The following is a 17,468-nucleotide window of genomic DNA, read 5'->3' on the forward strand; positions in this document are numbered from 1 at the left end:
GCACACTCCGTTGCAGAGTGAAAATTTCTTTCTGAAGTCTTATGGTTTCATTGGTGAGATTGTAAGCAATTGTATTGTCAAATTTGAATCTCAGAATAGTATTTTCTATAAAAAAAAAAAAAAGGAAAAATTTTCATCACAAATGTTTATAACAGGGGACCAGGCGGGTGGAATGAGGTTGGGGGGAGGGGGGTAGGGGTTGTATAGTTCATGAGCTGCGTTCAGTTTTACAAATTAAGTACTGTTACTAGCGTATTTCAATAAACTGGACGTACGGTATTGCCACAAAACTTCAGTTTTAAAACATTTGTTGCATTTTGTCGCGGTGTCATTTATTTTGGTAAAATACGTCCATTCTTTAGATTTCAGAATCGCTGTAACACAATAGTATGCCAACAAATTTTTGACAAGATGACAATATGGCCGAAGAATAGATGAGTAGGCCGGCGAACGAAGGGGAAGAGCGGGGAATGGAAGGCAGTAGATTCCCGCCCCCACCCATAGACACAAACAGACACTTATTTACTCCTCGCATATGCACGTAAAATCGAGCCGATAGAAGTAATTTTCCTTCGCTGATGAGTATCGAATTATGATTTGGTTCTAGAAGTAAGGGCCGCGCTTGTAGCCGTGGGCGACAGGTGGCCACACTTATTGATCGGGCGGTGGAGGTGCGCGCGCATCCGATTCCCCTCCCTCCCTCACTTCCCCGCGTGTGGTTGCAGCCTCACAATCCTTTGATAGATCGTCCACTACATCACAGGATCTACCGCACTTGTTTCAGTGATCATGAATAGTGTTAACATTTTAAATAAATATGAAAATAACTAAAAATATGTACATAAAAATGTAGTCTCTCGTTTTACAAGTACACTAGCTGTACCCGGCCTCGCCTTGCTGTGGCTCCGTCTGGTTACACTGAAAAGGAAGAAAAGAGAAAGCGCACGTTTCTGAAGTGTATTCCAATTGGCTGTACATCGTAATCTTCTTTCCCGCACTTCCTATCCATCTTCTCCTTGCCCCTCTCCATCTCCTCCTACCCCTCCCCTCTCTGCCAATCTCCTTCTTCTTCTGTCTCCTTTTCCTTGCACCGATGCGTCCTTGTCCTCTTCCCCTACCCCCCCCCCCCCCCCTCCCGCAATCCCACAAATTCGCCCTCTGACTGTAAGCCTTGGATATTCTTCTGGGAAATTCAAATTCTGTAGTAGTATTCCAATTATAAGCTGATAAGCCGGATACACAGCTTTCCCGTTTTCTGTGAAAATCGGCTGTGCGGAAGAAAACGAAGCAGAATAGTGTTGTGTATACAATTTATGTTACAAATTTACATAGTGGGAAAGAAAATGTGTACACGAGAAACAATTTGTCAAATGATTTAAATGTCGCGATATCGCAGTTAAAACTGTATGTGACAAAGGAAACGAAACTGTACGTTTTTACAGCAGAGCATTTTCTTCCTTGCAGTCAGTTTAAACACACAATCTGTACACCGTTGTTCAAAAAAATATATAGTCTCTGTCTGTAAGAACACTTAGTAGCGCATCGTTTAAAATTTGAAGTAAATCAGTCAAGAACTTTTTGATATATATGGTAACATGTATCCCTTTTATATAGTACATATATATTTATATTTACTTAAAACTACTGATAGCCTTGGGAGAGCCAGGCCTGACAAAACTCTACCATCTGGTGAGCAAGATGAATGAGACAGGCGAAATACCCTCAGACTTCAAGACGAATATAATAATTCCTATCCCAAAGAAAGCAGGTGTTGACAGGTGTGAAAATTACCGAACTATCAGTTTAATAACTCACGGCTGCAAAATACTAACACGAATTCTTTAGAGACGAATGGAAAAACTGGTACAAGCCGACCTCGGGGAAGATCAGTTTGAATTCCGTAGAAATGTTAGAACATGTGAGGCAATACTGACCCTACGACTTATCTTAGAAGCTAGATTAAGGAAAGGCAAACCTACGTTTCTAGAATTTGTAGACTTAGAGAAAGCTTTTGACAATGTTGACTGGAATACTCTCTTTCAAATTCTAAAGGTGGCAGGGGTAAAATATAGGGAGCGAAAGGCTATTTACAATTTGTACAGAAACCAGATAGCAGTTATAAGAGTCGAGGGACATGACAGGGAAGCAGTGGTTGGGAAGGGAGCGAGACAGGGTTGTAGCCTCTCCCCGATGTTATTCAATCCGTATATTCAGCAAGCAATAAAGGAAACAAAAGAAAATTCGGAGTAGGAATTAAAACCCATGGAGAAGAAACAAAATCTTTGAGGTTCGTTGATGACATTGTAATTCTGTCAGAGACAGCAAAGGACCTGGAAGAGCAGTAGAATGGAATGGACAATGTCATGAAAGGAGGATATAAGATGAACATCAACAAAAACAAAACGAGGATAATGGAATGTAGTAAAATTAAATCGGGTGATGCTGAGGGTATTAGATTAGGAAATGAGACGCTTAAAGTAGTAAAGGAGTTTTGCTATTTGGAGAGCAAAATAACTGATGATGGTCGAAGTAGAGAGGATATAAAATGTAGACTGGCAATGACAAGGAAAGCTTTTCTAAAGAAGAGAAATTTGTTGACATCGAGTATAGATTTAAGTGTCAGGAAGTCGTTTCTGAAAGTATTTGTATGGAGTGTAGCCATGTATGGAAGTGAAACGTGGATGATAAATAGTTTAGACAAGAAGAGAATAGAAGCTTTCGAAATGTGGTGCTACAGAAGAATGCTGAGGGTTAGATGGCTAGATGACATAACTAATGAGGAGGTATTGAATAGTTTTGGGAAGAAGAAAAATCTGTGGCACAACTTGACTAGAAGAAGGGATCGGTTGGTAGGACATATTTTGAGGCATTAAGGGATCACCAACTTAGTATTGGAGAGCAGCGCGGAGGGTAAAAATCGCAGAGGGAGACCAAGAGATGAATACATTAAACAGATTTAGAAGGATGTAGGTTGCAGTAGGTACTGCGAGATGAAGAAGCTTGCACAGGATGGAGTAGCATGGAGAGCTGCATCAAACCAGTCTCTGGACTGAAAACCACAACAACAACATACATTTAAAAAATAAATAAGACCACGTGTTTATTCGAATGCAACGTTTTGTCAAAATTTCAACTCAATCCAGCGACTCCTTTTCGAATTCTGTGAGCACAAATACACGCAGGCTGAAGTTTTGTGCATTGAGATCACGGAAGCCTTGTGATAGTGATATTCACCTACACAGATTGCGGTAATCTCGCGTAAGGAACATAGCCTTACAAAGAAGACTGGAGGAGTTGCTTCTTCCTGTCAAAATATTCACATGGTGCTACAGATGCAGCTCCTGGTGTTCTGTGCTGTGCAGTGAACAATTAAACCTGACAATGAACAAGTGGAAAATCGCAGCTAAGTATTTTGCATGTTGTACAGTCGGGTCTCTCGTTCTCATTTTGGAGCGAAGCGTGCATTCAACTGCATACAAAATCTTTGTTGGCACTGCAGCGTGTTTTTTTATAACTTAGAGCCTATCCCAGTAGGCATCATCCATTACTCACGTAAGTCGTTAATACCTCAGTTTTAAATGAACTGTACCCTGATCTGATTGCCGTTATCTGAAGCGAGAGTTGCAGTACTATTTCTCCGTGTAGTTCAATGAAAGGCTATGTTATGAACAATCAAATAACAGTTTGCATTTGTCAAATTCTTTAAAATAAGGCGACTAATAAAGATTAACTGTGTGTTTTATGTGAAGTCTGCTGAAGTCAAAATTCTTTACAAATCTTTAGTCATTCAATAACTCGAATTGCAGAATATTAACTTCTCTATCAAATATCGACTGCTGGCACTAGAGTAACTCAAAGCAAGATTTTATTTTTTTAATGATTTTAGTTTAACTTGGAAGCCACAATAACAATTTCACACAGAGCTATGCAGGACTGAAACATATTGATTTACAGATTGTTTCGCAATACATGTTTCACACTTCTTGAGGTTGCAGAGGGGACTTGCTAGACCAAATTGTACGTAGGAACCCACCTCCGCAAACGTCATCCAAAGGCGCTACAGAGTGCCACGGGGTGATTTCGTGAAGATGTTACAAATTTCGTCTAGTAAACACGGGCTCCAAAATGCACACCTGAGGGGCTATGAGCACTTGTTCTGTAGTGGAGATGTGTTTCATTCTAGAGAAGCTGAACAAGTACTTACAGCTCCTCACGATGCTTTTTAGAGTGCATTTTTTCTTGTCTTGCTCCATACTGGCACCTGTGAAAGTTCCAGACCCTACATTTTTACCAACTTCAGTGCCACTGTGAGAGGTATCGAATAATTTTCGCTTGTACTTTCGACTCAACGGTTTCCGGACCAAGGACCTTACCTCAAATTGATATGTTTATCCGCCTCCGCCATCCTTGCAAGCCTTGTAAGATCGTCAGGGAATCACCCTGTATATACATAACCTTTACAGGCGCCTGTAACTTCGTCTCTCTGTAACGTCGGTGGATAACGTTCTCACACATGGGTTCCTATGTAAAACTTGATCTACCAAGTCCTCTCTACAACCTCTAATAGTTTGTACTATGAATTGTGAAACACCCTGTATATTGCAAGTCAGATTTACTACTGCCCAATAGTGATGTATGACTGAACATAAATGTCTGATAACAATTTGTTGTCATGAGGATGTTTCATCAATGACAGTTAAGGTCACTAATAATTTGAGAGTGTGAGTCACAATGTTAGAGACAGGTAGCATAATATAGGTTCTCTCCATTCATTTATAACGAAGTAAATAACAATGGTAAGGGTGAAAAACATGATACCTTCTTTTAGAAGTCCTTCTGGTTACTTTCTTGTACATGCAGGCCTTATAGCCATAGTAACAGCTCAAAATCAGAGCTATTGCAAAAACAGGCAGCGGCGCAAATGACACAAAATGGCACAGCTGGATTTCTCCGCCACTGAACATGATGGGTGAACTTTCCCCATTAAGTATGCAGCCGCAGTATCTGGAGGCGCAGTTGTCCAGGATCTCACTCCAGTGGAGCCACACGGTGGTGGATGCAGCGACCGTCACGACGGACAAGACTGCCGAGGCAGCGTACAGGACTGCGAAAAGGCCCTCCCTGCCCATTGCAGACAGGATTAATCTCCGCAAATTCCACTTTTTCCAAGTGCGACCTCCTTACGGTACAACCTAAAAAAGAAGTCTCTTATTATGCAAAATCACTTTATTATATTTTGTATCTGCCACATAATGTTTTCTTATGGAATATGAGAGAGTGTTGTACCTTGGTTCACTTCTCACGTGCAGCAGCGTTTTTCTGAAATTACATAAATAAATGCCGAAAATTAAGGTTTTTCTAAATGTGGCAAAATTTTCCAAGGTTCAACATGGTCATGTACCTAGGTACAAATATTCTGTTGAAATTTAAAAGCCTTGAAAACGAGAAAATTTGTCAATACTATATTTAATCGCCTATTTGTAACATTATTATTCTGCTACACACGTGTTATTAGTAAGTGAAATCAAATTGAGCGGAAGTGCAGTTTTATTAAAAACCATTTACAAGTTTAAGTACATTTTGAAATACTAACTGTTGGACACTAGCACACATTTTCATTTTCGAGACAGGTAAAGTTTCTGAGACATTAAAGAAGCTCAGTTCATTAACAAGTACCACGTGTTCCATGCCAAACGCTACCTTCTGTTTCAAAGTACAACACGGTACACGGCCGATGAAGTATGGCTTCACTGTCCACATTTCATACAAATAATTCAAAAAATGTATAGCATTTTACTCACCACAAAATCCTGTAACTGGATATTTAACAACATTTTCCAAATACCTTTACTACATCACACAGCACTTAAACAGCTAGAACTCGAAATATTTACAAAATCTGAACAAAACACAACCTCATTTCTAAGAAAAATAAAATCTATAAAAAATTGTAGAAACCGCTTATGGTAGTTTCTAGTGTGTATTCCTTCGTGTGATTCTAAAATAAGTGACTTGGTTGAAGTATGTACCAAAACGCATCATGTGTTCCTAGGTATACCATCTTCTAGGTACACTACTCTCCGTTATATCACGTCTGCAAATATACTTCAAGTAATGCACAATTGTAGAAACCGCTTATGGTAGTTTCTAGTGTGTATTCCTTCGTGTGATTCTAAAATCAGTGACTTGGTTGAAGTATCTACCAAAACGCATCATGTGTTCCTAGGTATACCATCTTCTAGGTACACTACTCTCCCTTATATCACGTCTGCAAATATACTTCAAGTAATGCACAATATGTGATGTTTTTCAGCTCCCACCATAGAGGAGAACTTTTAAAATGCAAAAAAACAAGACATTCATTAAGAACAAAATTGTATCCAGATGACGAGATGTTCCGGCTGGAGACCCGACATGAATACAACCAATTACTACGCCGGGAAAGTTTATGTAGCCACCCAAGAACAGACAAAGCTTTTAAAAAAATGTTCTCTAAACTGTATCAACAACTTACCATCACTACAACATATAGAATCCTATGTTATTTTTGCTTAAAGAGGGTAAATTTTACTTGCCAGAATGAATTACTTTCAAGTAAAAAAAGATGTTTGAGAGCTTAATATATTCAGGGTAAATCACGAGGATATGAAAATATTTTAATATGTTATTCTATAAGTGAAACTAAAGAAAAAAGTTCATATAATCATAGGTCCACAAATGTTTAGTTACGGAGTTTCGGCTAATAAAAGATTTTGCTTGAAATTTAGCAACTTCAGTAATATGAAGCCATCACAAAACTGTACGAGGTTAAGGTAAAGCACGATTTCCATTTATTTTGTTGTTACGGGTCTGGTGAATCTAATAAAACATGTCCCAGAAGTGTATCTGCAGTAGTTTTCCAGGACATCCAGAGAAGCAAAGATTATTGTACAAGTAAATTTGTTTACTTTCATTAAGAATGTAGAAACGTTTATGTCATTGTTTGCAAACGTTAGTGAGTTGTTTCAGTCGTTTCCTAGCCTTTAAACGAGTTATTTTTCTGGTTTTTTTTTTCAGTGAAACCACATAATAACAACAGTGTATTTAAGTTAAACCACTTAGTACCTGTTGCGGTTTGTAGATTACTTGTGAAATAGGGATGCCTTTCAAATTTACGACAGAGGAATACGCCGATATTGCGTTTATTTATGGCAAATGTGATGGTAATGCAACGGCTGCAGTTAACGAATATCGCGTACGTCATCCAGCTCCGATGATTCCGAATGCACGAACCATTAGCAGAGTATTTCGAATGTTACGGAAGACAGGTTCTCTACCTACCGTTCATATTCAGTGCGAGCGATCAATACGTGAACATGATGTTGAGGTTATTATAGATGCCGTTCAACGTACCCCGGGTACCAGTACACGACGTATCTCTCAACGATTAGAGATTTACAATCTAAAGTATGGATTACATTGACGTACAATAATCTGTATCCTTACCATAACCTAAAAGTGATCATTTACAGGTACGGAAGATCCTGACCTGGGCTTGGAGTTGTGCTACTGGTTAAATACTAATCGGCGGTTACACAAATTCATTTTATTTGCTGATGAGGCACAGTTTGCTCGAGGTGGTATAAACAATTTACATAATGAGCACGTATGGTCTGAAGCAAATCCACATGCAACGGTGAAACGCAATTTCCAGCAGCGATTTAGCATAAATGTGTGGTATGGTATAATCAACACACACTTTATTGGACCATTCATTTTCCCAGGACGTCTAACTGGCGAGGCCTACTTACCAATGCTTCTAGCAGAAATGCCCCGCTTGCTCGAAGATGCTCCGCTTGCTACGCGATTGCAAATAAATTTTCAACGGGGACGGCGCGCCTCCAGCTTTCACCAACGCCGTTACTACACATCTAAATGAACATTTTCCCCAGAAATGGATTGTTCATGGTGCTACACGTCTGTGGCCACGCAGACCGCCCAATTTAACACCAATGGATTTTTGTGTATGAGGATGGATGAAATATATAGTTTTTGAGGACAAAGTCAATACACGTGAGGCATCACTTGCTCGCATTATGAATGCAATAGACGAAATTAAGAACAACTCTGTGAAACTGAAACGGGCAACAAAATCTGTTCATACACGTGCAGCTAAATACACTGATCTCGGTGGAGACATATTTGAACATTTGTTGTGAAAGCATTGTGAAATTGTATGTACACTGTACAACTTCCTTAACACTGAGCTTTGTTTTTTCCGGTTTAACGTGAATTCACGTGTGCTATGACATTAATAAAAATAGATTATGTGACAAATTCATACAGTTTCAGTGAACGTTATCACCATCATTTATCCAAAATCGGTTTCTCTACAACTTCTGTTGAAAACTTCGTGAAATTGTCTGGAATTTAAAAAACAAATTGGACGAATTAAAAATTGTAAAATTTTACGAATTCACGTGTTTGCTTCTCTGGATGTTCTGGAAAACTATTACTAAAAATAAATTAATAAAATGGATGGAGAGATTTCATGAAAAGACAGTTCAGTGAAAAAAACATATGGTTGTTCAGTTGCAGATTGAATGAGATAGATTGTTCAATACAAGATGAAAGCCCATGTCCAAAAAATTTGGATATGTCTTTAAACAGCTTTTCACATGTTTTCAAAGAAATACTTCCACCCATAGTCCACCAGTGAAAGAGAACAAATAAACCACAGTGGATTACCACTGGCATAAATATATCTAGATACTGGAAAGAGGCAGATACATGTTGAGCTGATATCCAATAAGAGTTCTCAGTTCATTAACTATGTTAAATCGTATAAAAACTGTTTATGACGGTTCTAAATGCAGCAAATGGAATGGAAAACTCTAAATTCATTAAAAAGCATAGAAATAACTCCAAGGTCATTTGGAAAGTTCGCAAATCTGAACTTGGAGTCAAGCATAGCAACCAGAAAAGATTTAAAACAAAGATACAAGCAAAATATTAGTAAATCTTGCTCAGATGGTGGAAAATTTTAATGAATTCTGTATAAAGGTGGCAAAATCTGATACTGATATATACTCCTATGGAGGTAATTTTCATTATTTGTCTCAAATCAGAACAAGACTGAGAGTCCAATAAATTTGGCAAAGTAACAGTAAAACATGTAGAAAAGAAAGGTATTAAAGCTAAAAAACAAAAATTCTGTACGATGGAATGAAATACTTGCCAAAATTATTAAAGCAGCTTCAGATACAATAGATCACACACAGTACAAAATAATTATCAGTCACGTGAAAAACTTCCGTTTCAGACTTTTCAAATTATGCACAAGTGAAACCACCACTTAAAAAAGGCTCCAAAGAAGATATGGAAAATTACCATATGATTTCCCTTCTTACCTTGTTTTCTCAAGTATTTGATACAATCTATTCAGTTCTGACTTAAAATTTGTCACAAATTTAATGTAATCTCAAAAATTAATTTAGGTTCCAAAACGACAAAAGCGCAATTTATTCAGTTAATGGATTCATGAATAAAGTTAGTTCCTCTTTAGAGAAATCACGAAAAGCTCCAGGAACTTCTATGATTTATCTAAAGTGTTCAACCATGTGAAACACTCCTTACTATTACACAAAACGAAAAAGTATGGAATTATTAGTAGTGCCTTACAGTGGTGCAAGTCATATCTAATAGCAAGAAAGCATAGAACTGTCATAACTTCAAGCAAAGAAAAGTACTCCCTAGAGTGAAGAACTGTTTCACAGGGGCTACCAAAAGGCTCAGTTCTAGACACAGTCCTGTTTCATTTTCATGTGGATGACTTACCAATTAACATAAACTATCATTCAATTTCGTTTTATGGTGACACATCAGCACTGGCAGAAAATAAAAATGGAGAAGAAAATCCTGAAAATTTCATAGAAACTCTAGATAACCTAGAAGTCCAGTTCCATTTGAATTGCCTAAAACTGAAATTTCAAAAACACAGCTGATGCAATTTAAGACGAAACCATCTAAGATAAATTATATTCAGGTATGTGCCAAACAAAACTGTGATGAACTAAAAGACCCTCCATGGTTCTACTACCATGTTAGAAAGCTGCTACGAAAGCAAAGAGAGGTTCACTGGCAAGTGGCCAGTGTCTTACAGACAAATAAAATGTAAAGAATGTCAAAATCAGTGCATGTGTGACCATTCAACGAATATGAAAGTAAAATTCTGTCTACCGATTCCACAGAAAATCCTAATAAGTTTTGGTCTTACACTAAATCAGTAAACGGATCTAAGCTATCTGTCCAGACACTTCGTCGTCTATTACTAGTTGGAATATAATAACATTCTTTCCGCTGCGCAATTTGGCATTAGGAATGGCAGATCTACTGTTCAAGATATGGACTCCTTCATTAAAAAGGTGCTTAGTGCTTGTGCACAGAAAAACTTTGCTCAGGCTACTTTTTGCGATACTGTGTACAACATGATTCACTTCTCAACAAATTAGTTGGAATCATTAACAACAAAGTAGATAACATATTTGAGTTATTTCTTAATAACTGTAAACAAATTGCGTATATCAAGAAGGAGACCTAGCAGCTAGCTGAAATGAAGTGTGGTGTGCCACAAGGTTCAATTTTGGAAATTTTGTTATTTATTCTAATGATAAATTTTTGTCATTTTATATAAATACTCACTCCATTCTCTACATTGGTGATACACTTTTTTCCGATGTCAGTCCTGACTTTGAGACTCTTCAGACTGTGACTAGAAACACTCTTTCACAAGTACCAATGTCGTTTAGAGCTAATGGAAACTGGCTCAGTGAGAGTAAAACTCGACAAATTGTATGTAGTTCAAGATATTAGCCAATAGAAGACTGTTTAGGTAGAGTTTTCAGCTATTGTCATTGATACTAAGTTGTCTTGGGATCCATACATTTAGTATGTTAGTGCAAGGTTGACTAGAGAGGTGTACGTGTGAAGAAATTTAAAAAATCGTGTACCTTTGTTTTATGTGACAGCCTATTTTGCCTTTTTTTCACAGTATTGTATCCTAAAGGCATTTATTTTGGGGCAACAGCACACATGTTCAGGATATTCTGGTACTTCAAGTGAAACTTATAGGATTACTACAAACTCAGAAAAATTTTCCCACCGCTGACCATTGTTAATTGATCTAAAAATATTTACCAGTTAACTTGTACATTTATACTCTTTTCTTGTACACAATGAGTAACTTATTAGTATAACAGCTTAGACAGAATTTACACCTTCAGGACGCTAGAAATAATAGGCATATTCACGTAACTATGTCATTCTTTTTTTTGGGGGGGGGGGAACAAACGCACAAAATATGAACACAATTTTCAAACTCGAGAAAAGAGCCATAAGAATAATAACCAAAAATGCTAGTCGATCTCATTGTAAAGATCTGTTCAAAAGACTGGGGATTACAACTGCTCCATGTGACTACATTTGCCAGTTAGTTGTGCACATAAAAAATAACATTGGTAATTACTGCACAAATAGCTCTCTCCATGACCATGCAACAAGAGATAGACGCAAGTTACATTTACCAAGAAAAAGTAAACATAAAACTCACAACAGCATTTTCTACCAAGGAATAAAACTGTACAATAAATTACCAAAAGAGATTGAAGAAATGGCAAAAATACACTTATTTAAAAAGGCAGCCAAAAAGTACCTGTTATGCAATACATTTTATACATTGAAGGATTACTTAAATAAAATGGATTTGGGTTTGATAAAAATGGTATACAAATAAATAATAAAAATAATGATTATAAAACATCCAACATTCCATGTAACACCTTCATTTTATGTTTTTCCTTCTTTTTTCCTTTCTAGAAATACTTACCCTAAAGCTATGCATAGAACAATACTAACACCTCTTCCTCTTTCTGAGCTCAACATCTCACTCATTAGGGAGGGATGCTGACTCAGTTTTCTGGGATAGTAAATGGGAAGTTGTGGTACAGAAAATGGCACAGAGATCACCTGAGTGTGTGTGTGTGCATGTGTGTGTGTGTGTATGTGCGTGTGTTTATATGTGTAGTGAGTGAAGTATTATGAAACAATGCGTGTATAGTGTGTGCAGCGACTGACATTGAGATATGAGTGAACAGTGTGGCATTACATTATTGAATAAGTTATTTGTAAAAAAAATTATTTATTCCAGGAGTAAATCTAATAATTGTCTCTAACTAGAAGTCTGTAAATATATGTGTATACGAATTAGCTTATTTTAAATTGGTCTAAACTTGTAAATACTTTGACATGTCCTATATCCTTGTAAAAAGAGACCTACGGATGAATAAAGCTGCTACTACTACTACTTACTGCAGACTACATAAAATATTGAACATCTATGAAATGGTAGGTTGAAAATGTTCAACAAATTGCCTCTAGAAAGGGTAGAAGCTCCATTCGACTTTCACAAATTCTTTTTACTCAATTAATGTGAAAATGTGGCAGCATAGTGGCAATTCTTTGGAGAGTGTACCACAATTTCTACAACATTGTTAATGCAATACATTTTGTTCAAAACGTTTTAACTTAAATATTGTACTTTATTGGAAACTTATTGTAGTTTTTAGCTTTTATGAATTAATCTTTTTGTGTATCTACTGTTTATTTATATACATTTGCAACTTGACGTTGTCTATGGCTGTAGCAGTTGAACGACAATAAAATTTTAGTTAACTATTTATTCATAATGGCTCTGAAACAGAAGATGGCACATAAAAGGCGGAAGTACTGAACATCTGTTTCCAAAACTGTTTCACAGAGAAAGATCACATTGTACAGCCTGTTTCCTCCTTTAAATCGTCGATCAAATGAGAAAAAGACAGAGATCGAAATAAGTGACCATGGGATATAATAGCAACTGAAAGCACTCAACAAAGATCACGCCACTGGGCCTGAGGGGATACCAGTTCGATTTTACACAGATTATGTGAAAGAACTTGGCCCTCTTACAACAGCAGTGTACCATATGTCTTTAGATGAGCGAAACGTTCCTAATGATTGGAAAAAATCGCAGGTCATTCCTGTTTTCAGGAGCGGTCATCGAAATGATGCACAGAACTATTGGCCTACATTTCTTGTGTTGTATAATTTTGGAACATGTTTCATGCTCGCGTATGATGACATTTCAGGAGACCGAAAATCTCTGAAAACAATGACTGCGTGAAACCCAGTTCAGTCTGTTAGCCCACGAGATTCAGCGTTAAATCCTGAGCTTTCTGGGGTCGCGGCTCGTGACGTGACGCCCCCAGTACCTAGAACTAGCCGGTAGATGTCACATATAGTCAGTCGTTCTCCAGAGCATTGAAAATGACCGCAATGTATTTTGACTAATTGTCGGATTTGTTACGCACTTCGTATGTGTTTGCATTCTGGCCAGACAGCAGTTTGTACAGAATTTACGCTTATGATCGTATACATGTGAGCTTATCTCATAAGGGGACCTTGTCGACTGACCCTGTTCGATTTCTTTGTGTAGATTTATGAAATTTGAAACACCTGCCAGCTGTTTTCTTTTAACTTTGTCGACTTTTCAACTGTCCCCCAGTGCATGTCCCCATATTAGTGTATATTTTAACTCACATCATCTCCAATTAATTCCAATTAATATGTATTTTATGTCCCCATTTTTATCCCCCTTTTTATGTAAGAGTTCCACTTTCTGTATTTTTGTAAAGCCATTTGGCTGAAGAGCAGTGGACTGTGCCGCTGGCAGCCCCCTCCCCCCCCCCCCCTGCCCATATGGGGTAGGCGAATGAAATTACAGTAAAGAAAAGAAAAACCTTTGAAACATCACCAGTTTCCTAACACAGTGTGAACCAATTTAAAAAAGAGAAAGTAGAAAGTTGCTTCCTAATATAGTGCGACACAATGTTTCAAAACAGAAAGTCAAAAACGTTGCTTATAAAAATGAGAGGATTTCCGAGCTCTATTAAGCATAAAATTTTTCACCGAAGTCAAACAGATGCTTGTAGCTTCGAGGAATGGTAATTTAAGCGTTTCAGGTTCGAATCTCCACTACAGCATTGTTTACTTTAATTTAGATTCTATATTTTTGTCAAGGACAAATTATGATAAACAAATATTGAATCACAACTTTCTGATTAAGATAACACCTTTTTATTTTCAATTATTGGTCACAAGAAACAAAATATAATTTGATATAGATATGTGAAATTACATATAGATATGTGAAATTACTTACAGACGTCAATAATATCCCAGAATGAATTTTTCGCTCTACAGAGGAGTGTGCGCTGAAATTAAACTTCCTCACCTATTAAAACCTTCCAGAAAACTCTATCAATAATACTGGCGCATTTCGTATGCTCGTTCCTCCACAGAAAACAAATCTTAAAATACCCAAATCTGTAGTCTGTGTTCGTGTTAGGTCAGTGATTTGTCTCCTGAACGAGCTTCTAAGCAGAAATTTGAAGCTCCATGCATATGCTTTACGTGTACTGTATTGAACTCCATATACTGTCAGCGTAAATAGCGCTAAGGAGATATATTATTGATCCAGTAAGCATACAGTAGTTCAAAACACGTTTACTAGCGTATTTTCCGCAATTTCATCTTATGTCTTTGCCTCAATGCCAGAGGTATAAAGGTGGAGTTTGCACTCGGCTATCGCCCATTCGTACGTCCCGCCCCAGGTAGGCAGAAACATGGCTGCCGTAAAGCAGCGGGGTTTGCCACTCCCTCGACAACCCGCTGCGTGTGACATCTAGTGGCAGCACTAGGCACCTGTGGCGAGACGCTACGAGCTACGACCCTGGAAAGACCAGGAATTGAATTTTTAAAACTACCGTAGGCTACCACCAGTAGCTATGGTAGTTTTGCAAGTAGCTCAGGTCAATTAAAGTCGTATCTGTATTACCTGTTTGTTGGGTGTGTCGCGTACATATCGGGCTTTATGTCATGCCAATCGCTTTCTTTGCGTATGCGAACAACGTCGTACTAGATTCCCCAAAAAACTGGTAGCGATGAACAGTCTAAAAACAGTAAGGATATATAAAGGGTAACGTGAGGAACATTGTTGTTCTACATAGTTATCCTCCTGTCTGTTGCTTAAGAATAAACAGTAAACAAAGCTGAAACTGTCAATGATTAATTCAGGTTTTATTCGAATATATATATATATATATATATATATATGTGTGTGTGTGTGTGTGTGTGAGTGTGTACTTTTGAGGCAAGTATGTATACTTGTAAACTGTATTCCCTCAAAAGTAATTGCTCTGTTTACATAAAAGCACAGTAATTATATGATCAACTAATTTTTCTTACTCATAAAGTGCAATTTTATTCCATAAGAATTAACGCAGAATGAAGTGTGAGTTTAATTATGTGCAAAACAAAGAAACAAAAAGCAGTCATTGGCTTCCATTTCCTCTCTCATACATTCATTTATATTCATTTTGTAAATAAAAACTGCCTTTTCTTGCTGCAATTGACTAATCGGATATTTCTGTGTTTGCTGCAGATGATGGCCACACAAACAAACTTGACATTCATTTATATCTGTTTCCCTGCCAATACTAGCCAGAATCCTACAATTTAGTATGTCATTTATTGCCAGTAAAGCAGATGTCAGACTCAGATTCATTGGAAAAATCCTCATGAAATGAAATTTAGTCTATCAACAAGGGAAGTAACTTACAAAACACTCTTTCAACCAATACTTGTCAGTCTGGGATCTGGACCAGATAAGAAGGACAGAAGAAATAGAGAAGATCCCAAGAAGAACAGATTGTTTTGTTAGAGGTTCATTTAGTAAGCACGAAAGCTTCACAGAGACGCTCAGCCATATCCAGTGACAGGCAGTAATAGAGAGATGTACTGCCCCACAGTATAGTCCACTGCTAAATTTCAGAGAGCATGCATTCCTAGGAGAGTCACCTAATATACAGTATTGCTTCCTCCTGTCTACATCTCGTGAAAAGACCATGAAGATAAAATTAGAGAGAATCGAGCCCACACAGAGGCTTACAAACAATTGTTCTTCCCATGAACTAAACACAACAGACAGAAGAAGGGAGAAATGACAGTGTACACAAAATACCCTCCATCACACACCGTAATGTGGCTTTCAAATTATAGATGTAGATGTAAAATTTGCAGAATAGAATTATCAGAAAATATGTGGAGTGCAGAGTCAAGAGAACTGTGTCAGCCACCATTAGGGGACCTAAATATACTAAGTGTTTCTTCACTACACTTATATTTTTTTCCACAGATAATAATCCTGAACTGTTTCTTCCAAATAACTTCCAGCATAAGTATGAATCTAGGAGCAAAGAAAGTTTCATGCTTCCTGGACACAGACTTAATCTTTTCACACAGACTCCACAATATATGAGAATGATAATATGCTATAAGTTAAAAGGCACAAACTTCTGGAAGGCTGAAACTGAGAAGATAAAAAGAAAATTATTTACATATTACTCTGGTACAGAAATGTTATTACTCTATTTGACAATTTTTTTAATAATGACCTGACCTTCTGTGCAGGAAAAAAAAATATTCAAACTGTTTAGTCACAATAAGTATTGTGTTCCATATATAATCTACTATAGTTGTAAGCTGATGAGTCTCCTTTACAGCATATTAATTATTTTACTTGTATGTTATGAGACAAAAATTCTGATTCTGATGCGTGGTGGTAGACAACACATAAGAATGTTGTAGCTACTGAAGCCAGGGCCTCACTCTTAAAAATTGAATACAAGAAACAGAAGCCCCTTGCTAAAGAAAAAGAAAGGAGTAAAAATAACTAGGAAATCACAGTTTATGGAGATTCCACTTTTTATTTCATCTTAGACACCTAAAGTTACTGATGTCTAACTACAGTTTGATCCCCACATGATTATTCTCTACAAAAATATATTGACGTAGCACAACAGTGACTGATAACTTATTTCTTAACACAACTGTATTTCATGGTACAGTTGTGAGTACAATAATAAATGGTCTAACTTACCATGATGATCTACATAATCCCCATAAATCAGTGTAAGCTATTGAGGAAAAAGTGGAATTTCACAAAATCTTAAATACTAATTTAAACTATTCACAAAGAATTTACTGGATGAACAATGGAAAGAAGATTAGCAAGAACATTCTACACATGAGAAATTTAATGCTTCCCTTCTAATATTCTTTAGATAACCAAAAATCTAGTTGTCCTGTATAACAGCTCAGGCACAATTACAGTTCAAGCCTAAAGTGTGGCAAACACTGAGGATCAAAGTATCTTATGGCAAGAATCTTATCTTATGGCATGAAGCTCTGATCAAGAAGTAAATATTCACTGCAAGTAATATTAAGAAATTCTTTGCTGTATTATTAAAAAGAGAAAAGTACATGCACTCTGTACAAAAAATTTAAAATTTCAGGAGCAGAGCAAAGACAGTTGCAAATGTTGTTAGATGGCA

At 37.1% G+C, this 17,468-nt stretch overlaps 1 protein-coding gene across 1 annotated transcript in view; it reads right to left on the reverse strand.

The window, feature by feature from the left end:
* The window catches only part of LOC124598598, a 45,645-nt gene that overhangs the window by 17,857 nt on the left and 10,320 nt on the right, over positions 1-17,468 (reverse strand). Inside the window, exon 2 of the mRNA XM_047136012.1 lies at positions 4,819-5,192. Coding sequence (XP_046991968.1) covers positions 4,819-5,129 — 311 coding nt within the window. The 5' untranslated portion in view covers positions 5,130-5,192. The remainder of the gene's footprint in view (positions 1-4,818; positions 5,193-17,468) is intronic.

Source organism: Schistocerca americana, chromosome 1 (genome assembly GCF_021461395.2).
Source record: "Schistocerca americana isolate TAMUIC-IGC-003095 chromosome 1, iqSchAmer2.1, whole genome shotgun sequence".
Lineage (NCBI taxonomy): Eukaryota > Metazoa > Arthropoda > Insecta > Orthoptera > Acrididae > Schistocerca > Schistocerca americana.